The sequence below is a fragment of the Anomaloglossus baeobatrachus genome, chromosome 7 (assembly GCF_048569485.1).
Source record: "Anomaloglossus baeobatrachus isolate aAnoBae1 chromosome 7, aAnoBae1.hap1, whole genome shotgun sequence".
NCBI lineage: Eukaryota > Metazoa > Chordata > Amphibia > Anura > Aromobatidae > Anomaloglossus > Anomaloglossus baeobatrachus.
This window is the reverse complement of record NC_134359.1, coordinates 147,206,877-147,233,982: the sequence shown is the minus strand read 5'-3', so window position 1 is coordinate 147,233,982 and position 27,106 is coordinate 147,206,877. Positions and strand designations below refer to the sequence as shown.

At 43.1% G+C, this 27,106-nt stretch overlaps 1 protein-coding gene and 1 long non-coding RNA gene across 13 annotated transcripts in view; one reads left to right on the top strand and one right to left on the bottom strand.

Annotated features, from left to right (window-relative positions):
• Positions 1-19,540, bottom strand: part of LOC142245220 (uncharacterized) — a 71,702-nt gene extending 52,162 nt beyond the window's left edge. Inside the window, exons 1-2 of the long non-coding RNA XR_012724750.1 lie at positions 19,445-19,540; positions 19,226-19,341 (exon numbers count right to left, since the gene is read on the bottom strand). This is a non-coding gene — a long non-coding RNA (uncharacterized LOC142245220). The remainder of the gene's footprint in view (positions 1-19,225; positions 19,342-19,444) is intronic.
• Positions 1-27,106, top strand: part of OSGEPL1 (O-sialoglycoprotein endopeptidase like 1) — a 1,349,050-nt gene that overhangs the window by 506,745 nt on the left and 815,199 nt on the right. For 3 of the 12 annotated variants that reach the window (XM_075317752.1, XM_075317744.1, XM_075317742.1), the window contains one exon: positions 11,974-14,327. The exons of the other annotated variants lie outside the window; for them this stretch is intronic. In XM_075317752.1, coding sequence (XP_075173867.1) covers positions 11,974-12,089 — 116 coding nt within the window. In that variant the 3' untranslated portion in view covers positions 12,090-14,327. Of the gene's footprint in view, positions 1-11,973; positions 14,328-27,106 lie in introns of those variants that run through there. 12 annotated transcript variants of the gene reach the window in all.

Sequence of the window (27,106 nt, the reverse complement as noted above, 5' to 3'; positions counted from 1 at the left end):
CACAAGGCACTGAATATTCAGTGAGTATATAGAAAATCTTTTTATTAAAAAGACCCATGTTTTCTCTGGTACATGTCACACTGATGTCACACGGATCACATCAGTGTGCGATCCGTGTGATACCCATGCTACCGGTAAAAAAGACATGTCTGTGTGTGTGCGTGCGGGGCCATTAGGGTCACACGGTCTGTGTGAAAACACGGACATGTGAGTAACAGCAAATAACAACATGGGTACGTGTGGCATCGGTGTTAAAAATTGATATCACATGTACCTAAAACACGGACGTCTGAAACCAGCCTAAAGTTGACAATTTTCTAAAGTGAACAATCACAAGTTCATTAAAGTTCATCATCTCATTAAATAGTGATGTAATTAGGTCCTCCATATTTTCTTTGAATCTTTGTATTGTTTAACTTACTGTTTGTTTATGAAGGGATAGTATATATACTATATACAGTATTGGGTAGAACTGAGTTAATTAAATTAGTCTGGCCCTCTAAAACCATCCCAATTTCTCATGCGGCCCAATGGGAAAATTAATTGCCGACCCCTGAAATAAATAGTAATAAAAAAAAAAAAATGCGGTTCCCCCATATTTGATACTAGCCAGGATAAAGCCACACGGCTGGAGGCTGGTATTGTCAGGATGGAGAGCACCACGTTATCAGGAGCCCACCACCCTAACAATATCACCCAGCAGCCGCCCGGAATTGCCGCATCCATTAGATGCGACAGTCCAGGGACTCTACACAGCTCATCCCGAATTACCTGAGACACCTGCCATGATTAAACTGAAAGTGAAAGTAAAGAAACACACACAGCGAAAAATCCTTTATTTGGAATAAAAGACAAAAAAACACCCTGTCACCCCTTTATTAATCCCCAAATACCCCTCCAGGTCCGACGTAATCCACACGACACTGTCAGCGCTGCTTCCTGAAGATGCAGCAGCACCGTAGAACACGATCGTGCTGTATCAGCTCCACGTAGCAATGAAGTGAATCGTGCTGCTGCAGAGACTTCAGTCAGCACTGCAGACTTCAAGATTACAAAATCTGCCTATCTTTATCAATAGAGGCAGTAGCTCAATGGATAGAGCGGTCGCCTAAGAAGCATTAAGTCGCGAGTTATAGTCCCGGCCGTCCCGGTAAAGAATTAAAATGTTTTTTTTTATTATTTTTTTATTTTTAATTTTAAATTATAATTATTTATATAACAAGTTGTCCGGCAGACAATAGTTAGCGCTTAACCCAAACCCTATAATTCTGCAGCTAGATTTAAAGGCAAAGGCCCCTTAAATTGCCTGGGAATCAAACTAGAAGTAAAAGAGATTTTTTTGGTTAGATAAAATCTCAAAAAATCAGCGCTAAAAATTATTACTAGCCTTGTTCTAGAGGTATTGATAACGATAGTGAATAAAAACGACCAAATATAACGTAATACACACAAAACGTTCCACAATTGGCACAGCAATGTACAACACTAAAAAATCATGCTGCCCCAGCCAGCGGCAAAGCACGATCATTTGGGTTAAAATTTGCAAGGTAAAAATTAGATTGTGAATTTCAGTGAGAATGTATTGAATTAATACCAATCCGGAGTGTCACAACAATATTAAAAATAAAAAGGTATAAGCCCACGGGGACTTATTGACAGTCCACACAACGAGAGAGGTTGGAAAGGGGCTTCTGGTAGGAGCCACGAGTTCCACACTGTCCAAGAGCTCTTTGGTATATTTGAATTTCCCGCACTCCTATGTGGAGTTTTAGCGGGGATGCGGTAACCCACCGGCTCGTAAAAGTGCCTCAATGGGAGTTACCTGAAGCCCGTAGCAGACAGAGGACTTACGAGGGCTGTAGTCCCTGCGCGGTGCTTTTTTCTTCTGTATAATTAGGGTTACTCCAGTGCAGATCTCCCCTGCAAGCGATCCTAAGGTCCGGAGGAGCAGAGCTGACAGAGCACTATTTGGTGCTGGAATCCAGGACAAAAGAGGCTGCAGAGCCAAACGGAAAGATACATGGTTGATAATCTCCGGAATCTTATAAGGTCCAATACATCTGGGTTTAAATTTAGGAGAGGGAACTCTCATAGGAATATTTTTAGAGGACAACCACACCATGTCCCCCACTTTAAACCGGGGACCAACAGTTCGACACCGATTGGCAAACTTTTGGGCAGTTTCTTGGGATTGAAACAATTTATCCACTACCTGCCCCCAAATCTGCTGCATTCTGTTTACAACAGAATCCACCCCCGGATAGTCAGACGTCTCAAGCTGCCCCGAGAGGAACCTTGGGTAATACCCAAAATTGCAGAAAAATGGGGACACCAATGTGGTAGAGCTAGCCCTATTGTTAAGGGCAAATTCAGCCAAAGGCAAAAACGAAACCCAATCATCCTGATCCGCAGAAACAAAACACTGTAAATAGGTCTCCAGAGTCTGGTTAGCCCTTTCAGTCTGACTGTTGGTCTGAGGATGAAACGCCGAGGAGAAAGACAGCTGAACATCCAATTTGGAAAAAAAATCCTCCAAAATCTGAATACGAACTGCACTCCTCTGTCAGAAACAATGTTTTCGGGAATACCATGCAAACGAACAACATGTTGGAAAAACAAACGCACCAAATCTGATGAAGACGGCAACTTAGATAGGGGAACCAAATGGACCATCTTGGAGAGTCTATCACAGATAACCCAAATCACAGTCATTTTCTGAGAGACGGGAAGCTCTGAAATAAAATCCATAGAGATGTGCGTCCAAGGTTTCTTAGGTACCGGCAAAGGCAATAATAGACCACTAGAACGTGAACAACAGGGCTTGGACTTAGAACAAACTCCACATGACTGCACAAAACTACGGACATCCCGGGACAGGGAAGGCCACCAAAAAGAGCGGCTCACAAGATCCCGAGTACCAAAAATGCCAGGATGACCCGCCAAAACAGAGCAATGAACCTCAGAGACAACTGTTTCTCCATTGGTCCGGGACAAACAGTTTCCCCGCAGGGCATCTCTCAGGTTTATCCCCCTGAAATCCCGCCAGTGCCAACCGCAGATCAGCGAAATGGCCGAGAGAACATCATTCAGGATAGTAGACGGCTTGGCAACCTCCAAAGAGTCAGCACAGAAACTGCTAGAATGGGCATCGGCCTTAACATTCTTGGTGCCTGGCAAAAAAGAGACCACAAAATTAAACCGGGTAAAATACAAAGCCCACCTGGCCTGCCGAGGATTCAACCTCTTGGCAGATTCCAGATAGATAAGATTCTTGTGGTCCATAAGCATTACAACTTGATGTCTAGCCCCCTCCAACCAATGTCTCCATTCTTCAAACGCCCACTTCATAGCCAATAATTCCCGGTTGCCCACATCATAATTCCGTTCAGAAGGCGCAAACTTCCGAGAGAAAAAGGCACAGGGCTTAAGTTTACCTGAAATAGAGTCTCGTTGAGACAGAACAGCTCCTGCTCCGATCTCAACTTGAAAAGGGCGAGACACATCAGGTTGCTGCAGGACTGGGGCAGAAGTGAACCGCCTTTTAAGCTCCTGGAAGGCCATAATTGCCTCTGGGGTCCAATTCTCAGCATCAGCTCCCTTCTTGGTCAAATCTGTCAGAGGTTTGACAATGGCAGAAAAATTGGCTATAAATTTACGGTAAAAATTTGCAAACCCCAAAAACTGCTGCAGGGATTTTAGAGAAGTTGGTTGCACCCAGTCGTAAATAACCTGAACCGGGTCCATTTCGATAGCGGAGGGAGACAAAACGAACCCCAAAAAGGAAATTCTTTGCATCCCAAAGAGGCACTTTGACCCCTTAACGTACAGTGCATTATCCTTGAGTATCTGAAAAACAGCCCGTACTTGACCAACATGAGAGTCCCAATCATCAGAAAAAATCAAGATTACATCCAAATAGACAATCAAAAATTTACTAATAAGGTCCCGAAAAATATCATTCATGAAGGCCTGGAAGACGGAGGGGGGCATTAGTGAGCGCAAAAGGCATCACTAGGTACTCAAAATGCCCCTCAGGAGTATTAAAAGCCGTCTTCCATTCATCACCCTCCTTAATATGGATGAGATTATACGCACCCTTAAGATCCAGTTTCGTAAACTATTTGGCACTCTGCACTCTAGAGAAAAGATCAGACATTAGAGGCAAAGGGTACTGATATTTGATCGTGATTTTATTAAGAAGGTGGTAATCAATACAAGGTCTCAACGACCCATCTTAGCAACAAAGAAAAAGCCAGCACCCAAAGGAGAAGATGAGGGCTGAATGTGCCCCTTCTCCAATGATTCCCTGATGTATGACCGTATGGCATAATGTTCGAGCACAGACAAGTTGAAAATCTGCCCCTTGGGAAATTTACAACCGGGCACCAACTCAATAGAACAGTCGTAGTCCCGGTGTGGGGGCAGAGAATCAGATGCCTGGTTATTAAATACATCACGGAAATCAGACAAGAAAGCCGGAACATCAACTGTCTGAGCAGACGTGGATGACACAGAAAGGTCCTGATGCACACCTTGACAACCCCAACTAGCTACCGACAAGGACCTCCAGTCAAGGACTGTATTATAAGTCTGCAACAACGGAAACCCTAGTACCAAAGTATCATGTAAATTATGCAATACTAAAATTTACAAGTTTCCTGGTGCTCTGGTGCTACTCTCATAGTTAACTGGATCCAAAATTGGGGTTTATTTTCTGCCAAAGGGGTAGCATCAATGCCCCTTAAAGGAATAGGAGTTTGCAAAGGAACTATAGGGAGACCACAATCCCTAGCAAAACCAAAATCCATGAAATTGAGCGCTGCCCCTGAGTCCACAAAGGCCAGTGCAGAAAATGAAGACAATGAGCAAATCAGTGTGACAGACAAAAGAAACTTTGGTTGCAAAGAACCCACAGTGACAGAACTAGCCAATCTCCTTTCACGTTTAGGGCAGACAGAGATATTATGGGAAGCGTCTCCACAATAGAATGTAACGTCCCCACCGGAGTCCGCTCCTGCGACTTCTGCTCCGATCGCCAGAGTGCTGTTTGTATTTTGATTCCTGTGCGCTGACCTTTGCTTTTTGTTTGACTACCCTCCTGCCTGTCGTTTTTGTACCTTGCTGCCAGTTCCGGATTTGACCTCTGCTTTGTCTCCTCGCTACGCCCTTGCCTGCCGATTCTGTTCCTGTTTAGCATCTCCTGGTTTTTGACCCTGCCTGACGACCACGGACTACAGCCTACCACAGGTAGTGATCTCTGGGGCTCTGTGTAATTCCAAATCCATGTATAGGGGTTAAAGGGTTGCAGAGTTCTTGGGTTCCTGCCTTGTGAGCGGCTTTTCTCTAGACTCCCCTTACAGCCAGTCTGAGTCTGTGGCTCCAGTCAGGCATTACATTATCTCTGGCCCACTATCACAAAAAAAAAGGATCCTCTCCAAACTGTGATGGACCAGGTGCTGACCCTGTCTGGCTTGGTTTAAGTACTTCCACAGCAAGTGCAAGAGCTCCAGTCTGCCCAAGTTCAAGCTCCTGCAGCACCTCCCTCATCATGTCCAGAGTCCCGTCGACGTCAAGGGAGCAGATCATGTTGGGGAGACCATTATGGCGAGCCTGCATCTCAGAGACAATCGCTTCCAGAGCAGCAACTGCACCTGAGTGAGCCCCAGGATACTCACTCAGGCGCCCAGGTACTTCCTCCAGACCCTATAAAGTTAATGTTACCTGTCTCATTGTCCCACCAGGGAAAAGCTGTGTGGCTGCAGGCCTTTATTGATTGTGGCTCTGCAGCTAATTTCATAAACTCTAATGTAGCAAAAGAGCTGGGTTTGCCTTTGCTGAGACTGAACTCTCCCATTAAAATCTCTGCAATTGATAATACCACTCTCACTTAGGGTGTGGTTAACCTTGTAACCCCAGAGATCTCCATGCTTGTTGGGGCTCTGCATGTAGCAGTGTCATTTTTTGTTCTTGAGACCCTGACAGCAGCAGTAGTATTGGGTATGCCATGGCTGCGCAAACATAAGCCGGTCATAGACTGGCACCAGGGTGAGATTGTGCGCTGGAGCCCTGAGTGTCAGGAGACATCTATGTCTTTATGTATTAACCTGACTAGAGCTGAACCTGTCCTCTTACCTCATGCATTCAGGGATTTTGCTGACGTGTTTTCTGTTTTTGACTCTGAAAAATTACCTCCACACAGAGATTATGACTGCCCCATAGATTTGGTCCCCAATTCCCGACTCCCCAAGGGTAGGATTTATAATCTTTCTGGTCCAGAACGTCAGACCATGAAAGATTATGTAGCAGACTGTCTGCAGAGAGGGTTTATCAGACCATCCAGGTCACCAGTTGGCGCTGGATTCTTTTTTTGTGGAGAAAAAGGTGGTAGCCTCAGACCTTGTATTGACTACTGTGAACTTAACGATATCACTGTAAAGAATCAGTACCCTCTGCCACTAATTCCCGATCTCTTTAACCAGCTCACAGGAGCCCGGTACTTCACGAAGCTGGATCTCAGGGGTGCATATAACCTAATCTGCATCAGAGAAGGAGATGAGTGGAAAACAGCATTTAACACTCCAGAGGGACACTATGAGTACTTGGTAATGCCTTTTGGGTTAAGTAATGCGCTGGCTGTCTTTTAGAACTTTGTTAATGACATTTTTAGAGATAACTGTGATCAGTATGTGGTGGTCTATCTGGATGACATCCTGATTTATTCTCCTGATGCTAAGTCACATGTCAAACATGTTTGCACTGTACTCCAGAGACTCAGGGAGAACTCCCTATTTGCTAAGTATGAAAAATGTGTTTTTTTTGTTGATGAGGTTAATTTCCTGGGTTATATATTGTCTGCAGGAGGCTTCCGCATGGATCCCTCTAAGCTACAGATGATTAAGGAGTGGGTACAACCCAAGTCCCTGAAAGTCTTGCAGCGTTTCCTTGGGTTTGCAAATTATTATCGCAAATTTATTAGAGATTTTTCCAAGATTGCCAAACCCCTCACTGATTTGACTAAAAAGGGGGCTGATGTGGTTAATTGGAAGCCAGAGGTGATCCATGCCTTCTCTAAATTAAAACACTGTTTTTCCTCAGACTCTATTCTGGTTCAGCCTAACCTGATGCGTCCATTTATTGTAGTAGTCGATGCATCCAAAGTTGGAGTGGGGGCGGTGCTATCACAAGGTACTCTGTCTCTCACTCAACTTTGTCCTTGTGCCTTTTTTTCCTGCAAATTTTCTCCCACCGAGAGAAACTATGATATTGGTAATCGTTAGCTGTTGGCCATTAAATGGGCCTTCGAGGAATGGCGCCACTTCCTCGAGGGTGCCAAACATAAGGTCACAGTCATCACAGACCATAAGAACCTCACTTATCTGGAATCTGCTAAGAGACTCAATCCTAGGCAAGCTAGGTGGGCTTTGTTCTTCTCCAGATTTGATTTCATGGTAATGTTTCGGCCCGGTACCAAGAACACAAGAGCTGATGCACTTTCCCGTAGCTTCTGTCCCTCTCAGTCAGAAAACATCGAACCAGTCCCTATTTTAGCTAAGGGCATTTTTGTATCATCTGTATCCATAGATTTGATAGAACAAATCCGTGATGCCCAAGACCAGGCCCCTGAAACCACTCCTGACCATAAACTGTTAGTCACTCCCCCACTTCGTCTACGGGTACTTCAGGAGTCCCATAATTCTGTCCTTGCAGGTTACCCTGGTATAGGCAATACCCTCCGACTTGTAACTAGGAAGGTTTGGTGGCCAACCATAGCAAAGGACTGTAAGGAATACGTTCTGGCCTGTGAAACATTTGCTCGAGCCAAGACACCCCGTACCCGTCCCGCTGGATTTTTCCAGTCCCTACCTATTCCAGAAAGTCCTTGGACCCACCTCTCCATGGAGTTCATCACTGACCTTCCACCCTCAGAAAGGAAGACTTGTATCTGGGTAGTAGTGGATAGATTCAGTAAACAGTGTCATTTTGTTCCATTGTCCGGTTTACTTAATTCTGAAACGCTTAGCAGGTCCTGAAAATATTGTTTCTGACAGAGGAACGCAGTTCGTCTCGAAATTCTGGAGGGCTTTTTGTAAAAAGATTAATATAGAGTTATCTTTTTCTTCCGCCTACCACCCAGAGACCAATGGTCTGACTGAACGTTCTAATCAAATCTTAGAACAATACTCCGGTGTTATGTGTCTGATCATCAGTCTGGGTGGAATATCTACCACTAGCTGAGTTTGCCATTAATAACCAGTATCAGGAGTCTATCCAGACTACCCCTTTTTTCTGCAATATCGGGGTTGCATCTACGTTTTGGGTCCTTTTCTTCCGCTATGGTGGATACTCCTGAGGCTGAAAGCACTGTGAACAAACTGAAGGCTATCTGGTCTGAGGTGAAAGAGAACTTGAAGACGGCACGGCGTGGTCAAGCCTCAGCTGCTAATAAGAGGCGTTCCAAGGGCCCAAGCCTTGGAGTTGGGGTTAAGGTATGGTTGTCCACCCGTCATATTAAACTCAAGGTCCCTTCTGCTAAGCTGGGTCCCAGATTTATTGGACCTTACGAGATAGTCGAGGTCATCAATCCCACAGCTTTCCGCCTGAACCTCCCTCAGTCCTTCAAAATATCGAACGTGTTCCACAAATCCCTCCTAAAGTTGTATCATGTTCCCATTCACCCAGTCAGGCCCCCCCTCCTCCTGTTTTGGTCAAGGGTAACCTGGAGTATAAAGTACAGGGAATCCTTGACTCCCGTATTGTTAGAGGGGTGGTGCAGTATCTTGTACATTGGAAGGATTATGGCCCTGAGGAGCGATCATGGGTCCCAGCAAGTGAGGTCCACGTTAAAGGTCTTGTCATGCGATTTCACCTCCAGTTTCCTGACAAGCCGGGTTTTGAGGGTCCGGTGGCCCCTCGTGGAGTGGGGGGTACGGTCACGTCCCCACCGGAGTCCGCTCCTGCGACTTTTGCTCCGATTGCCAGACAACGCCGTGTTCCCACCATAGATAGTGCTGGTGATGGGAGAGGAGTCGGTGCTCGTGGCTCTGTGGAGCACAGGCTCCGCTCATCCACTAGGCTGGGTTTCCCTGGAACCTGCAGTACTACTGTAGGTGGCGTGTGTCTTCCAGCTGACGTTGCCAACATTCACCTGCAGCCAATGGGAAGACAACACACCCTTCTTATTCCCCTTCCTGTCACATGACCAATGCCAGAGATAGTTCTGTACTCCTGGTTCATGTGCTGTTTGTATTTTGATTCCTGTGCGCTGACCTTTGCTTGTTGTTTGACTACCCTCCTGCCTGTCGTTTTTGTACCTTGCTGCCAGTTCCGGATTTGACCTCTGATTTTTCTCCTCACTACGCCCTTGCCTGCCGATTCTGTTCCTGTTTAGCATCTCCTGGTTTTTAACCCTGCCTGACGACCACAGACTACAGCCTACCACAGGTAGTGATCTCTGGGGCTCTGTGTAATTCCAAATACCTGTATAGGGGTTAAAGGGTTGCAGAGTTCTTGGGGTCCTGCCTTGTGAGCGGCTTTTCTCTAGACTCCCCTTACAGCCAGTCTGAGTCTGTGGCTCCAATCAGGCATTACATAGAAGCACAGTGTATTCTTCCGTCTAAACCCCTGCCGTCCAGCATTAGAGAGGATCCTATCACACTCCAAAGGATCCAAAGGCTGTTCCACAGGCACAAAATCAGCAGGTATCTTCCTGCGCTCACGTAACCGCCTATCGATCTTAATGGCTAAGGTTATAGAGGCATCAAGAGAGCCGCAATCGCGTCATCATTCCATTTGGTAAGGACCGCTCACTTTTGAAATTTCTGACAAAAAGTTTCTGCAGAATCTAGACCCTGAGTTAAGGACAACAAGGCCTTTTCTGCTTGGTCCACAATATTGGGTTCGTCAAATAATCTCAAGGCCTGAAAAAAGGAGTCTACATCACAAACATGGAAGATCACAATAGATCATTGGCAAAAAGGTGACGAGCATTGGCAACTAATCTGGCCGCCATCCCCTTACTAACCATTAACACTAGAAGTAGCTGAGGGGTGAATTAACATCCTATGCACCGCGGACCCAGCCGGAGAACTAGCTATCCTAAAGGAAGGAAAGATGAATAACTCTCTTCCTCAGAAATAGACCACAAAGGTATAGGAATCCCCCCACATTCAAAGACTACGGTGATATAGGAAAACACAATACACAGATGGATGATAGGATTAGCAAAGGTGAGGCCCCATTGACTAAATAGGAAAGGATAGGAAAGGGGCTGATGGTGGCTAGAGAAAAACCCTACAAAAATCCAAATACCTGATAGTACAAAAAGTCCTCAGATCGCACGATCTGAACTCCGTCCTATATCAGGTGCTCTTGTCAAACCAATGAACAGAAAACAGGAACAATTACAAATTCAAGAAGCAACAAACACATGGACCTATAGGAGCAAAACTCCAAACATAGCTGCCGGGAGCTTCCCAGCTAAGCAACAGAGAGGGAAGATTTCCGCATGCAAATAAACTGACAATAACCACAGAAAATGACAAACCCAGATAAGAACAAAAGAACAAAACAACATAAGAAAGAACCAAGCACTTATCTGGTGAAGATGTGGTCTGGAGCAAGATGAGACGGCTGGTAAACCAAAGAACAAATGACAACTGGCTCAGACTGCTAGTAGACCAAGGATTAAATAGGCAGAGAGTTAGCAATGGAAACGCCCATTGCTCCAGCACACTTGGTCTCTGTTTAAACCATTCCTGGTCACAAGAGGGAGCCTCACAGCATTGAAAGCATAACTGACATTCACAACAGCAAACATACTGGTAAACCAAAGAAGAAGACACTTAAGGTCAATGTCATGGCCTGCAAATAGTCTGGATGTCAATCCAATTGAAAATCTTTGGTGGAAGTTGAAGAAAATGGTCCATGATAAGGCTCCAACCTGCAAAGCTGATCTGGCAACAGCAATCAGAGAAAGTTGGAGCCAGATTGATGAACAGTACTGTTTGTCACTCATTAAGTCCATGCCTCAGAGACTGCAAGCTGTTATAAAAGCCAGAGGTGGTGCAACAAAATTCTTTGTTTGTTTTTCATGATTCCATAATTTTTTTCAAAATTGAGTGATCCCATAATTTTTCTCCCTGTTTTGTCTTGAAAAGTAACCGTTATTGGCTAGCACATTATGTGTTCATGATTTTTTTTTTTAGTGTTTCTTAAAGCCAGAAAGTTGCCATTTGAAATGACTTTAGTTTTGTGCCATGTCTGTGATCTGTTTTTTTAAACAAAAGTAAACAACTGAATGAACATCCTTAGAACCAGGTGATTCCATAATTTTTGCCAGGTGTTGTATAATCCACAGGATTTTTGCCCGCTGCAGGGCGCTATGCACTTATTCCTCAGCGCCATGAATAAGTGGTGCTTGGGAATAAGGCTTCATCATGGCTGCTGTGCCATATTGGCGGATCTTGGGTTAAATGTAGTTAATGGATAATATAAACAAACGTGTTCACTGTTACCAATCTACACATCGTTCTACAATCTTCATTTGTTTCCCCTCCATGATACTGGTTCGGAAGGCTATGGGTATACTGGATACTCCAGGTAGGTACAAATCAAGGCTGATGCTACTATTTTGGTATCAGCCTTGTATATAAGCCTCTTGACTAAACCATTTTTCGACAGTATACAGTATGTATATATTTTTTTTAAATTAGAGGAACACGTTAAAAATCTACAATAAGGCTGCGGCTTGCACAGCATTGTCATGCAGTAGCTTCTCTTCATCCATTGCTTTATTCAATAATAAACTTTTACATAACTACACAAACTTTACTTGACAATGCTTTGTATTTCGATTGTTTCTTGTCATTTGCTATAAAAGCCATTCCTAAACAAAATTTCTATGTAGGTTGTAAAATCACTCATTGTTTTGTCTTTGACATGTTAATTAAAGCCACATTTTTATTTTCCTTTTAGAGCTTTGTTTGGAAAAAATATCTCAGAACAAGTTCGGGAAGCTGCAATCAAGTTACCGCCACTTAAAAATATGGAATAAATTTTTATCACCATACATTTTAACTAGAAAAATTTGAGTATTGGACTGCATGAAAAATCAATTTTGTGACATTTGACTTTTTCAGCAAGACATGTAGTTCTTCAGTGAATGTATCCATCAAACTGTACTTTATATTTTTCTTTCAGAAGCACTCCCAATACTTTTCTTTATTAGTTAAACCTGAGTAAATGTGTGTGTAATGTAATGCAAGAGTGTCGCTATATTCACCGATCACATTCTTCTCAGATTTCCACCTCTGCTTTGGTCCTCCTCTGGAACATGTGACTTCTATTCTGACTTGCAGGCTCACACCAACGTCCATTGGCTAGCTTCTTATGTGTTCCCATTATCATGTTGGTTAGATTTATGGGTCCCTTCAATAATATTCTTCGTTCTGGCCCATAGCCTGTAATGTCAAATATCCTGTAATAATGTCCCATGTCCTGTAATAATGTCCCACGTCCTGTAATAATGTCCCACGTAATAGTCCCCTTCATGTAATAATGTTTCATATTTTGTAAAAATGCCCAGCATCCTTCCCCCATTCTGTAATATTGGGCCCTATTTTTTAACTATGGAGTCCCATCTCATAGTAATCTCCCCCATTCTGGCTCCCATCCTTTAATACTGTCCCCTGTCTCGGGCCCCTTCCTGTAATAATGTTTCCCCGGCCTGGTGTTTTTCTCAAACACATTTAAGCACAAAAAAAATAAACAATTCTTCTTACCTTTCTCTACTTGCTTTGCTAAAAGTGCACTCTGCCACAGCCAACGCATGGGCCACAGTCGGTGCACGTAGTGACGTCATGCATCACAATTTGTTAGGTCGGCAGCCACAATAGCTGTTGTGATGCTGGAAGCTTGTGGATCTCTGCACCACAACACATTTTAGCTGAATGTGCGTAATTTTCAGCACCCTGCACATGAGACTACAGTCGCTCTACCACTGCGTTTGTTTACAGGAACCTCTCTCTGCACTGCAATCTGTTACGTTCTGACGAAGGTCTGGAATGTGGGACTGAAACTTTTATTATATTTAATTGGATTACCACATTAAATTTTCACTAACTCATAATTAGTGAATTAACATATTTTTGAGTACCGAGTTCTTTACTCTCAGTATTTAAGGACTAGATTCCTATTTGGGCTCTCTTGCGGAATAACATATGGTATATTTCTTTATATACCCTGTTTCCCCAAAAATAAGACACTGTCTTATATATTTTTTTGCCCCGGAAAAAGTGCTAGGTCTTATTTTTGGGGGAGGGCTTATTAGGGGAAACATGGTTGGGGGAAAGTTTACCTCCCCAAAAAATGCAGATCCCCTTTCCCAGGATTGTCCTATTTACCAGACCCAGGGCGTCTGCGTGACTCCCAGGTCCTCCTGCAATCTCTGGTGGGCGCTCCTAGCGAGTATGCTTCACGTCATCTTCCTCTCAGTCTAGCCGACATTCACACATCAGATCGCATACACAGAATCAGGGCTGTATTTGGTATTCATGCTACCCTAGGCACTTTAAGTTGTAACGCTCCCTACTGGTAAGTCAGACTAAGGGTACGTGCACACGACATCTATTTCAGATGGATTTGCTCCATTATGCGCCTGAAAAAGCGGTAAATAAACTCTAAAAAGACTGGCTATATGCCCTGCAGTGTAGAGATGATGTGCTGATCATGTGTTCAGTCTTTTGAGCTTCTTTTAACCGCTTCAGGTTTCCAAAAATGTGAAGCGGTTGAATGAAGTGACCCGACCATTCATCAGACAACTTTTGCTTCTAGGACGCTCACTCATTTATATAATACAATTTAATTAAAAAACGGTCCCCAAAAGATGTCAGAAAAAAAGCAAAAAAGTAGCTTTAGCACAAAAGACACCAGTGTGTCCTGAAGTGTCTTCTGCCTGAAAAACTAATTTCCTTAAGGAGAATAGTGTTCCCCCGTGGTCCCCACAAAGCTTCTCATGAGCCAGATCAGACACCCCATACTTTGCACTGACGAAGGGCAAGCACCACGAAACATCATGTCTGCAAATTGGGATTCTGATCTGGCTTATATATCCTAGGTCATGTGCAAAGGATTGTTAAAAATCCACATTTGACTTTTAGGATCGCTACTTCCAATAGGTGGCGCTGCGCTAGAGTTTGTCTCCTTTCCTGGAGAGACAATTTGAAAAACCCATGGCATTCGCAGACGTCTAGAAGACATTGTGTGTCCTTACCCTGTATAGTAGGTAAGTCCTCCCATACACGGACTAAAGGTGTCAGAATCCACCAATATGTGCCCATAATCTAATGTGTATGGCTGCCTCTGACTGATGTCTGGGGAGATAAGGATCCAGAATCTCAGATTTAGGACTGAAGCTCCTTATATTCTCTAAATGACAAGCCTCCAGAGATGTCTGGCAGCTGATTTCTTATAGAGAACACAGGAGTGCCCAGTAAAGTGAGCAATCCTGTTATAGGGAAAGTTCACATTGGCGTATGACTTGCACAAGTGCAATGGGAGAAAATTTCACATTGCACTCGGCACCATGTAAGACAATGCTGCAGCTCAGATCTGCGAGATTTTCCGCGGACGTAATCAGACTGAGGAAAAAAACCACAGCATGCTGTGATTGTCTGCGAGTCTCGGATCACTCGCACCCATACAAGTCTATGTGAGTGAGTGAAACATCGGACATCCAAGTGCAGTGCAATATACAGTTAGGTCCAGAAATATTTGGACAGTGACACAATTTTCGCGAGTTGGGCTCTGCATGCCACCACATTGGATTTGAAATGAAACCTCTACAACAGAATTCAAGTGCAGATTGTAACGTTTAATTTGAAGGTTTGAACAAAAATATCTGATAGAAATTGTAGGAATTGTACACATTTCTTTACAAACACTCCACATTTTAGGAGGTCAAAAGTAATTGGACAAATAAACCAAACCCAAACAAAATATTTTTATTTTCAATATTTTGTTGCGAATCCTTTGGAGGCAATCACTGCCTTAAGTCTGGAACCCATGGACATCACCAAATGCTGGGTTTCCTCCTTCTTAATGCTTTGCCAGGCCTTTACAGCCGCAGCCTTCAGGTCTTGCTTGTTTGTGGGTCTTTCCGTCTTAAGTCTGGATTTGAGCAAGTGAAATGCATGCTCAATTGGGTTAAGAGCTGGTGATTGACTTGGCCATTGCAGAATGTTCCATTTTTTTGCACTCATGAACTCCTGGGTAGCTTTGGCTGTATGCTTGGGGTCATTGTCCATCTGCGCCGTCCGATCAACTTTGCGGCATTTGGCTGAATCTGGGCTGAAAGTATATCCCGGTACACTTCAGAATTCATCCGGTTACTCTTGTCTGCTGTTATGTCATCAATAAACACAAGTGACCCAGTGCCATTGAAAGCCATGCATGCCCATGCCATCACGTTGCCTCCACCATGTTTTACAGAGGATGTGGTGTGGCTTGGATCATGTGCCGTTCCCTTTCTTCTCCAAACTTTTTTCTTCCCATCATTCTGGTACAGGTTGATCTTTGTCTCATCTGTCCATAGAATACTTTTCCAGAACTGAGCTGGCTTCATGAGGTGTTTTTCAGCAAATTTAACTCTGGCCTGTCTATTTTTGGAATTGATGAATGGTTTGCATCTAGATGTGAACCCTTTGTATTTACTTTCATGGAGTCTTCTCTTTACTGTTGACTTAGAGACAGATACACCTACTTCACTGAGAGTGTTCTGGACTTCAGTTGAGGTTGTGAACGGGTTCTTCTTCACCAAAGAAAGTATGCGGTGATCATCCACCACTGCTGTCATCCGTGGACGCCCAGGCCTTTTTGAGTTCCCAAGCTCACCAGTCAATTCCTTTTTTCTCTGAATGTACCCGACTGTTGATTTTGCTACTCCAAGCATGTCTGCTATCTCTCTGATGGATTTTTTCTTTTTTTTCAGCCTCAGGATGTTCTGCTTCACCTCAATTGAGAGTTCCTTAGACCGCATGTTGTCTGGTCACAGCAACAGCTTCCAAATGCAAAACCACACACCTGTAATCAACCCCAGACCTTTTAACTACTTCATTGATTACAGGTCAACGAGGGAGACACCTTCAGAGTTAATTGCAGCCCTTAGAGTCCCTTGTCCAATTACTTTTGGTCCCTTGAAAAAGAGGAGGCTATGCATTACAGAGCTATGATTCCTAAACCCTTTCTCCGATTTGGATGTGAAAACTCTCATATTGCAGCTGGGAGTGTGCACTTTCAGCCCATATTATATATATAATTGTATTTCTGAACATGTTTTTGTAAACAGCTAAAATAACTAAACTTGTGTCACTGTCCAAATATTTCTGGACCTAACTGTATGCATCAGCTGACAATGTAGGAGATGGAAAGATCATTCTCTCCGTCTCCTCCGCAGCTGTGATCCGATCGCAAGATTACAGCAGAGCATGAGCCGAAGGACATTAGCAAATCGCATCCGATACTTTCGCATAGGATGCCATATGCTGAAGTGACCCCAGCGTAATGGAGAGTCTGACAAGATAGCTGGTGGCTAAATGATCAGACAGCTGTCTATATGTATGGAGGCATTAGTTAAACACTTGTAAAGCTGAGAAATGTGGCCTAACTCAGATGGCTGTATTATCAGCCCGGCACAATGAACATATAATCATCAAGTATCATGGCTAATAAATTAAAGATTACAACATTTACATTGATAATTCACCATAACCACTATCAGTACGCAAGTACAGTACCAAGTCCATCATCAGTACATAACTATAACTACATCACAAGAACAACCATCAGTACATGAATACATCCCCAGAACCACAGTCAGTACATGCCTACATCACCAGAACAATAATCCGTACAGAAATACAGCCCCAGAACCACAGTCAGTACATGACTGCATCACCAGAACAATTGTCAGCACAGAAATACAGCCTGAGAACAACCGTCAATACATGACACATCACCAACGTTATGCAGCAATCACTTTAAATGTCAGGTTAGCCCCTATCATATAAACTTGCATACCTTAACAATGGTAAGGAGATGATTGAAATTGTTGTTACCAGCTATCATCAAACTATGGACCATACAGGTACCACAGTACTGATTAGTTGCTGGTAGCAGCACTAGTAAACATTTAAAGAGTAACTTAAAGGTTTGTCTGGGGGAAAAGTAATTTTCATTCTAAATCCCTATCTATTTAGTGCCAAAATGTAATTTTTTTTAATATACTTGCATTAATAATTTCTTATCTTTACCTAACTATACCACCTAACTGTTATTCACTCTTTTTTCCCTTACTTCCTTTTTGATGACGCTTTGTTTAGGAATCGTAGTGCATGGTGCATACTGGGATACTGAAACAAGATGTCATCAGGGGGCTGAGGCTGCAGTCACTGCCGCAGCCTTTGACCCCTCCCTGAAATGAACCACCATCAGTGATGCTCATTTCAGAGGCTTGGCTAGTCCCTGCATGATGTGCACAATGACAGCACACGCTCTGATGCCGGCACAGATCAGCAGTAATGAGTTGGCACCAGAGCAGTGTCAGAATATCCGGCGTACAAAGACCAGGCAACATCACTGGTCTTCGCTCGCCAGGTATTGTGACATTGGTGCCAGCTCGTTATTGCTGATCTGAGCCAGCAACAGAGTGCATGGTGTCATTATGCACATCGCACAGTGCATGGAGACTAGCCCAGCCCCTCAAACAAGTGTCACTGATGACGCTTCATTTCAAGGAGGGGCAGAGGCTGCGGTAGTGACTGCAGCCTTTGCCCTAAGGTAACGCTTCTTTCGAGTATCCCAGCATGCACCATGCTCTAAGATTCTCAAAAGAAGTGTTATTAAAAAGGTCCATTCATTCTTAGCAGACTGGTGCAGTAATGTGTCCTGAGACCCCCATAGGTGAAGTGCACGGCTGAGGAGACAGGATTCTGACTTTGTACTGCATCCGCGCTGCTCTGTTTGCTCTCCTGCACTTTTCTAATAGGTCTTTGGAGTAATTGGTGAGGGACTCGGGACCGGGTTCCCCTCAGATCTGCTCAAAATTAATTACCCTAAAACATATAAAATAATTTCTAAAACATTGTCACTCTTTAAGGTGCATTTACACTGCTGCTGATTATCGGTCTACCTCAACAAGCTGTCAATCACCCGATGCAGGAGCAAAATATTTCTTGACATTATATATATAATGACTATAGTGACATTTTTACAATTAAAAGGAAATCTGTCAACCACAAAATGCCGATCACCCTGCACAAACATTCATAATAGAGAATGTCGTCAATAGAAAAATCATACCAGGTGTATACAACCCATAGAAAAATCATACCAGGTGTATACCTCCCATACAGAAATCATACCAAGTGTATACAACAAATAGAGAAATCATACCAGGTGTATATAGCTCATACAGAAATCATACCAGGTGTATACAGCCCATACAGAAATCACACCAGGTGTATACAGCTCATACAGAAATCACACCAGGTGTATACAGCCCATATAGAAATCACACCAGGTGTATACAGCCCATACAGAAATCAAACCAGGTGTATATAGCCCATACAGAAATCACACCAGGTGTATATAGCCCATACAGAAATCATACCAGGTGTATACAGCCCATACAGAAATCACACCAGGTATATACAGACCATACAGAAATCATACCAGGTGTATACAGCTCATACAGGAATCATACCAGGTGTACATAGCCCATACAGAAATCACACAAGGTGTATACAGCTCAACTTAACATTTGATAAAAGATTCACTTTTGTTTATGGCATAGGCAATGCCAAAAGTGCACAATACCCCCTCACTGCAAAAAAGAATAAATAGAAGATTTTTCATTATTAGGTTACACTGTACCTACCTGGCATGATTTTTATATGGGCTATGTTTCCTAACAAAATGTTTGTATAGTTTAATTGGCATTTGGGGGGGTGACCGACGCCTTTTAAACATTTGTCTTGGCCGCACATTGTCCTGTGAACACATGCTGCCAAGAACAATGCTATTCTATGTACACAGGGAGATCATGTTAAAGATCGTACTGAGCACATGAAAGTGTAGTCACAGGTCAGCATCTATTAAACCACTGACGATCTCCTGAATATAGATCAGCGATCGCTTAAAACCTGCATTAGCCAATGTGTTTAGCCATCACCTGCATTTATCCAGCCTCAGACCTCATCCTGGTGCCATGATGACTTCACATCCACAGCTTGTCTCTGCAGACCTCCATCTTCTCTGCTCTTCTGCAGCACATCACGACACAGTGCCCTTAAAAATATGTGATTATAAAAATAAGCACCCATGCTGTTCCCTAAATAAGCCCCCAAAATAAATAACTCTCAAAAAACAAAAGAGAAGAAGTTCAGCTCACCGATCAGCTGTTCAGCGATTCCTGTTAGGATCCTGTGCACGGAAAGGTAGGGCTGCCTTGTAAATCCACATAAAGAGAAAAAATCCAGCGAGGGTCCTCAGGATAAATAAAAGATTAGGTTTATTGTAACATCTTTAAAAGTATAATCCCGGTGAACAGCAAATGTAAAAGAGACCACATAGTACACATGGGACTACGCGTTTCGACGTGCTGTCTTATTCATGTTCCATGAGGTTTTGAATGCCGGTTTCCTAAAAACAGTCTGCCCACCCATTTTGATCAGAAACATATGTGTAGGAACTCACACATGAGCTCTAGTCAATGATCAGGTAGGCGAATAATAATGAATCATGAAAAAGAAAAGACTGACAAGGAAAAGGTATATAAAAAACATAGTCCTTAATAGGTGGAAAATATATAAAACTGGGTATTCACTAGTCTGTATTTTGTATCCATTAAAAACTATCAGATTATTATGAATGTTATAAAGATACATAATAATATCGCTATTTATTAGGGAATATATACAATCCACCCCTATTGAAGGGAGGAGAAGATTCCTTATTAATGTGGATATGATCTATAGTTTCTAATATAATTTATGCTGGTATATCAATTTTTCCATATAGTGATTCTTCCGTTTATATTTTCATACCTACCAGACCTAAAAAAAAGTGTGTGTATATATTTATATATATATATATATATATATATATATATATATATATATTATACATCCACATACAATAGTATTACCGTATTTTTCGCTTTATAAGACGCACCTGATCATAAGACGCACCCCAAAATTTGGTGAAGGAAAAGAGAATTTTTTTTTAATGTTAAATGGGGTCCATCTTATAATGCCAGTGTCCCTCTAACAAATCATATAGGGTATATGTCCCTCATAGCCCCCCATCCTAAAATTAGACCCCTTAATCTGGATATGGCCCCCTTATATTGAATATAGCCCCCTTGTGATGGCACACGTTCCCCTGTGCTTCCCATGGCCCCTATATAGATCGCACAAGTCCCCCTGTGATAGATATCGCCCCCATAGTGCTGCCCATGGCCCCTATATAGAACGCACAAGTCCCCCTGTGTTAGATATCGCCCCCATAGTGTTGCCCATGGCCCCTATATAGATCGCACAAGTCCCCCTGTGTTAGATATCGCCCCCATGGTGCTACCCATGGCCGCTATATAGATCGCACAAGTCCCCCTGTGTTAGATATCGCCCCCATGGTGCTGCCCATGGCCCCTATAGATCGCACAAGTCCCCCTGTGTTAGATATTGCCCCCAGGCTGCTGCCCATAGTAAAATAAAACACTCTTTCCTTACCTCCTCCAGCGCTGATCTCCCTCCTGTCTGGCTTCGTGCTTCTCTTCCTTACTTCCTGGTTTTAGTGCAGGTCATGTGATCGGCACAGCAGACTGAGATCTCTGCGTGCCTGATCACAGTGGAAGCAGGGACACCGGGGAGAAACGCTGGAGGGGGTAAGTAAAGCTTTTTTATTTTAGGATGAGCAGCAGCCTGGGGGCCATATCCAACACAGGGGGGTCATGTGCCATCACAGGGGGGCGCAGGGACATATAATATGCACCGCTCCCCCAGCCCGTCACTGCGGTGCGATTTCAACACCACCGGAGAGGGACAGCGGCTGTGCATATTATATGAGCGGGAGCAGGAGATCAAACGCTGCCGCCGCAGCGTTCACCTGCCCCCAGCAGTGCACCCACCTCCCCTGGACCCTGCAGTGTGTGTATATATATATATATATATATATATATATACCCCCCCCCCGTATATTTGGCTTATAAGACGCACCCCTACTTTCCCCCAAAATTTAAGGGCACAAAAGTGCGTCTTATGAAGCGAAAAATACGGTAATAGGGATCAAATAACCAAAAGCAAAAGGTGATATAAATGAAAAACATTCAGGGATAAAACATACATCCGATGGAATGATACCAGTCGTGCATTATCCCAATAAACGAAAAACACACAAATATCTCATATTGGTCGGGTGTTAGAATCAACTATTATAAATCAACACCAGCATTGGAAGATTAATGTATCATAAGATTCCCCCGAAAAATATATCCTACATTCATTAACTACCAATAGGGATGTAATATCTAATTTTCAGAATATTATTAATAGTTTGGGGGATAATAAAAAATGTGTTGTATATATAAGCCCCCCCTTTTTATTAACAGTAGTCAAATGGTGTAATAAATAGGATGGGAGAGTGTAATGCGCCTATTACAACTTTCATATTCATAAAAGAATTAGTGAGAAAAGGGTTAGTGTAGTAAATCTCAACTTTTGTAAAACCAGGACTAAAAAATATAAACCCCTAAACTTTCATCAGGAAAAAATACCATCCCATCCTATGTTCAGGGGGAATTTGACAAAGTTTTCATGTTGGTGCGATCGCAAAATCATTATTAACCCCTTAGTGACGGAGCTAATTTTCACCTTAATGACCACACCAAATTTTGCAATTTTGACCAGTGTCCCTTCATGAGGTTATAACTCTGGAATGCTTCAACGGATCCCAGTGATTCTGAGACTGTTTTTTTCATCACATATTGGACTTCATGTTAGTACCAAATTTAGGACAATATTTTTTGCGTTTATTTGTGAAAAAAAAAAGAATTTTGGCAAAATTTTTGAAAAATTTGAAATTTTCAACTTTTGAATTTTTTTACCGTTAAACCAGAGAGTTCTGTGACACAAAATACTTAATAAATAACATTTCCCACATGTCTAGTTTACATCAGCACAATTTTGGGAAAAAACAAAATTTTGTTAGGAAGTTAGAAGGGTTCAAAGTTCATCAGCAATTTCTCATTTTTACATCAAAATTTTCAAAACCTTTTTTTAGGGACCACATCACATTTGAAGTGATTTTGAGAGGCCGAGGTGACAGAAAATACCCAAAAGTGAACCCATTCTATAAACTGCACCGCTCAAGGTACTCAAAACCACATTGAAGAAGTTTATTAACCCTTTAGGTGCTTCACAGGAACTAAAGCAATATGGAACTAAAAAAGCAAAAAAAAAAATTTTACTTAAAAATGTTGCTCTACCCCAAATGTAATCACTTTTATAAGAAATAACACAACAAAATGGACCCCAAAACTTGTTACCCACTTTCTTATGAGCGCGTTGATACTCCACATGTGGTAAGAAACCTCTGTTTAGACAAATGGGAGAGCTTGGAACAGAAGGAGCAATATTTGAATTTTGGAAAGCAAATTTGGCTGAAATAGATTGCGGGCACCATGTTGCATTTACAGGTCCGCTAAGGTACCTAAACAGCAGAAACCCCTCACAAGTGATGCCATTCTTGAAACTAGACCCCTCAAGGCTTCTATCTAGGGGTATAGTGAGCATTTTGGACCCACAGGTACTTCACAGATTTTGATAACGTTACGTTGTCATATTGAAAATTTTCATTTTTTTCTCAAAAATGTTGCTTTAGCATTAATTTTCTCACTTTTTTAAGAGATAATTCCAAAAATTGTACCCCAACATTTGTTACCCACTTCCTTATGAGCGCGGTGGTAGCCCACATGTGGTAAGAAACCTCTGTTTGGACAAATGGGAGGGCTTGGAACAGAAGGAGCAATATTTGAATTTTGGAAAGCAAATTTGGCTGAAAAAGATTGCGGGCACCATGTTACATTTGTAGAGTCTTTAAGGTACCTAAACAGCAGAAACCCCTCACAACTGACCCCATTTTGGAAACTAGACCCCTCAAGGAATTTATTTAGATGTTTGGTGAGTGCCCTGAACCCCCAGGTGCTTCACAGAATTTTATAACGTTGAGCCATGAAAATAAAAAAAAAAATTTTACCACAAAATTGTTATTTCAACCAGGTAGCTTTTTTTTCACAAGGGTAACAGGAAAAAAATCAACATAAAATATATTGTGCAATTTCTCCTGAGTTTGCCGATACATCATATGTGGTGGAAATCAACTGTCTGGGTGCACGGCAGGGCTTGGAATGAAACTAGCGCCATTTGACTGCAAAATTGGCAGGAATCATTAGCGAACGCCATGTTGCGTTTGGAGACCCCCTGAGGTGGCTTAACAGTGGAGCCCCCCCACAACTGACCCCATTCTCGAATCTATACCCCTCAAGGATTTTATCAAGGGGTATAGTGTGCATTTTGAACCCACAGGTACTTCACAGAATTTTATAACAATAGGTTGTCATATTGAAAATGTTCTTCTTTTTCACAAAAGTGATGCTTTAGCACCAGATTTTCCACTTTTACAAGAGGTAACACCAAAAAGTGGACCTCTCAGTTTGTTACCCACTTTCTTACGAGTGCAGCGATACCCAACATGTAGTCAAAAACTTCTGTTTGGGCAAAGTGCAGGACTTGGAAGGGAAGGTGCACTTTTAAAATTTTGGATTATTACATTTGCAGAGCCTATGTGTTTTTAGAACAACTGAAAACCCACATGAATGGATTTTTTTGTACATTTTATCTTGGAGTGAAGGGCAAAATGTGGAGGAAAATACCGCCAACTATATGGCAGACTTGTGCTTGTTCCAGAGATGAAGGAACACCAGGAGGGCTAGAAGGACACAATTTTTCAGAGACTGGTCGTACCATGTCTGTTTAGCACCATTAATCCCTATATGAGGGACAATTGTGCCAGCCGACGTGGTACACCATAATAGGCTCCTACCTGCCAAGGTCGGAACCGCTATATGCACAAAACAACCAGTCCCCTACAGGGTTATAAAAGTATTGTCCAGTACAGGAGGTTCGGCAAGAACCATGCAGTAAAGCCCAAGGTGTAAAATTACAGAAAAGCTTCAGATCCTCCAATAAAATGATCATGTACGTATCACCAAGACATAGTTGTAATAGCAGTCAGACTAAGATGACTGGTGCTAACACTTTGTGAGTGATCAAATCTTGGAATTATTTGTCAGATGATCAGATGCTTCAAGAACATTTGCGGGGTCCACATTCTGGAGTACGCAGACGTGGGCATATGACGAGAATTTGTCTGCATAACACTTCGGTATGTGAGTGATCATCAAGTCCTGGAATTATTTGTGAAGTGGGGTAAAATGTGTTTTACTGATGAAAATAGTAAATTTTATTTGACAAGTAACACAGGAGCTCACTACACAGGAAATATAAATGTTGTGAAAGAAAAACCCTACCGCACAATTTGGGAATAGTGTATGACGTCTAATAATTATGAGATGTGTGGTAGATCTCGAAGCAGGGGGTAATACAAAGTCCTGGCTGGGAAGGGCACATGGGACAGTAATATCTAGAGTCGCTTCTCCTACCCTGCTTGCTACAGACCCGACACCTTTTTTTTAGGATGGTTTTGGGTGGGAGTAGGAGGCACGAGACGCATAAAATGTCATTCTGTTAGTCTCCGGGCATTCTCTGACTCGAAGGCTGCCTCTGGTGCCGCTGAGTCAAACATGAGGGACTCAATAATTTTTTCCTGGTATTGCAGAAATGTGAGGGCCCCTTGTGATTTTTTTATACAGTACAAAACTGTTGTAGGTAGCAATCTGTATCAGGTAGATTGCTACCTTTTTGTACCAGGCCCTCGTTTTCCGCTTTACCAGGTATGGTTGGAGTACCTGGTCAGACAGGTCCACGCCACCCATAAACCTATTGTATTGTGTCACACAGAAGGGTTTTTTTTTTGTCCCTGGTGGCTCCCCTCTCTCTGACCGACACAGTGGTGTCCTCATGCAGGGTGATGAGCATGTAGACGTCCTTGCGGTCATTCCACTTTACGGCAAGCAGTTTGTCATTTGCCAGCGCGAATGACGCCCCCCTCTCTAGACGTCTGGACACTAACTGTGCCGGCAAACCAACACGGTTCTTATTGTCCCACAGGCCCCTGTATTTGCAGCATGGAGGGATTGGTATAGGGGGATACTGCTGTAGTAATTGTCGGTGTACACATGGTAACCTTTACCAAGAAATGGGGACATTAGCTCCCAGACAATTTTTCCTGGGACGCCAATTGTCTGGGGACAGTTGGGTGGGCTTATTTGGCGGTCCCTACCCTCATAAATGATAAAGTTACATGTGTACCCACTGGTGCTTTCGCACACTTTATATAATTTTATGCCATGGCTCTTTTGGAGGGAATAAACTGACGGAATGAGAGACGGCCCTTGTAACTCATTAGGGACTCATCAACCGAAACATTCTCCTCTGGGCTGTAGGAAGTTAGGAAGGACTCTTTCAGGAGAGATATTAGGGGTTTCAATTTATTAAGGCGGTCATAATTGGGGTCAGTTCTTGGGGGGACTTGTGAATTATCACTAAAATGGAGGAATCTCAATAGGGTCTCGTATCGGGTTCGGGACATTATGGCTGCAAATACAGGGGTGGTGTGGACAGATTTGGTTGCCCAGTAGGAGTGGATACTGGGTTTTTTCACTATTCCCATGTTGAGGGTAATGCCTAAAAATTTTTTGATTTCCGGGACACTTTTGGGCAATATATTGGCGGGCGTATAAGTTGGTGTGGTGGGTGATGAGCTCAAGTACTTGTTGGGTAACAAAAAATTGGAAAAAATCCAGTGGGGCAAAATTGGTGACATTTATTTTGATGCCAGGGTCTCCTATGAAAGGGGGAATTTGTGGGGTAAAGGACAGGTCAGGGTACCAGAGAGCATGGGGGACTGCAGAACTAGGTCCTGCCCCTGACGCTTCAGCAGTGGCGACTGGCGGGGTGTGGGACCCCGTGGAGGAAGCCGAATCGTCACCGCTATCCGAAAACTCACTTTCTGAGGCCGATTTGGTCTCTGACCCAGAACTGCCAGAGGCAAGCAGTGAGTACGCTTGCTCTGCCGTAAACATTCTGCGGGCCATGTTTTTTGTTTTTATCCCTGGCTAACAAAAAATAAACCTAAACCTAACACTAGTATTTTTTTTTATATATATATATATATATATATATATATAAACCCTAATTTTTTTTATAAAGATTATAAAAAAAAATATTTAGGGGAATGACGCAGCGAGGGGTGACGGAATGATGGAGGGGGGGGAATGATCACAGGGGGGTGATTAGAAAAATTGGGAATTGATTATGATGAATTTAGTGAATTTATAACTTTTTCTCTCTGATATGGCAGCACGTAGTCTCTCTCTCTTCTCTCCCAGATCAACTACAAGGGAGAAAGGAGAAAGGCAGACCTAAATGCTGCCATATTTATCAAATATTGGGAATTTGACTACTGTGATAGGATCTATCACAGTATTCAAATCTAAACAGCCAATCAGATTTTTTTTTTTCGTTGCCGGGTGCAGGAGGCTGATTATGCCAACCACACTGCGCAAGCGCCCGCCATTTTCCCGGAGAAGAGAAGAAGGGGGGACGCGGGGGACCGGTGATTTTTTTTTATTGAGGTACAGGGAAGGGGATTGGGGGAACGGGGGATCCCAGATCGGGTGGGAGAGAGACTGGGAACGGTGGTGAGAACTCCGGTTCTCCAGATCCCTCTCTCTGGTCCCCCGGAGGGGGCTCCGGGGAACCAGAGAGCTCCGGTGTACCGGAGGAGGGCTCAGGGGGAGGACATTTCCCTCCGATCTGAAATGTTTGATCATTTCAGATCGGAGGGAAATTAATGCAGAGCCGACGGCGGCGGC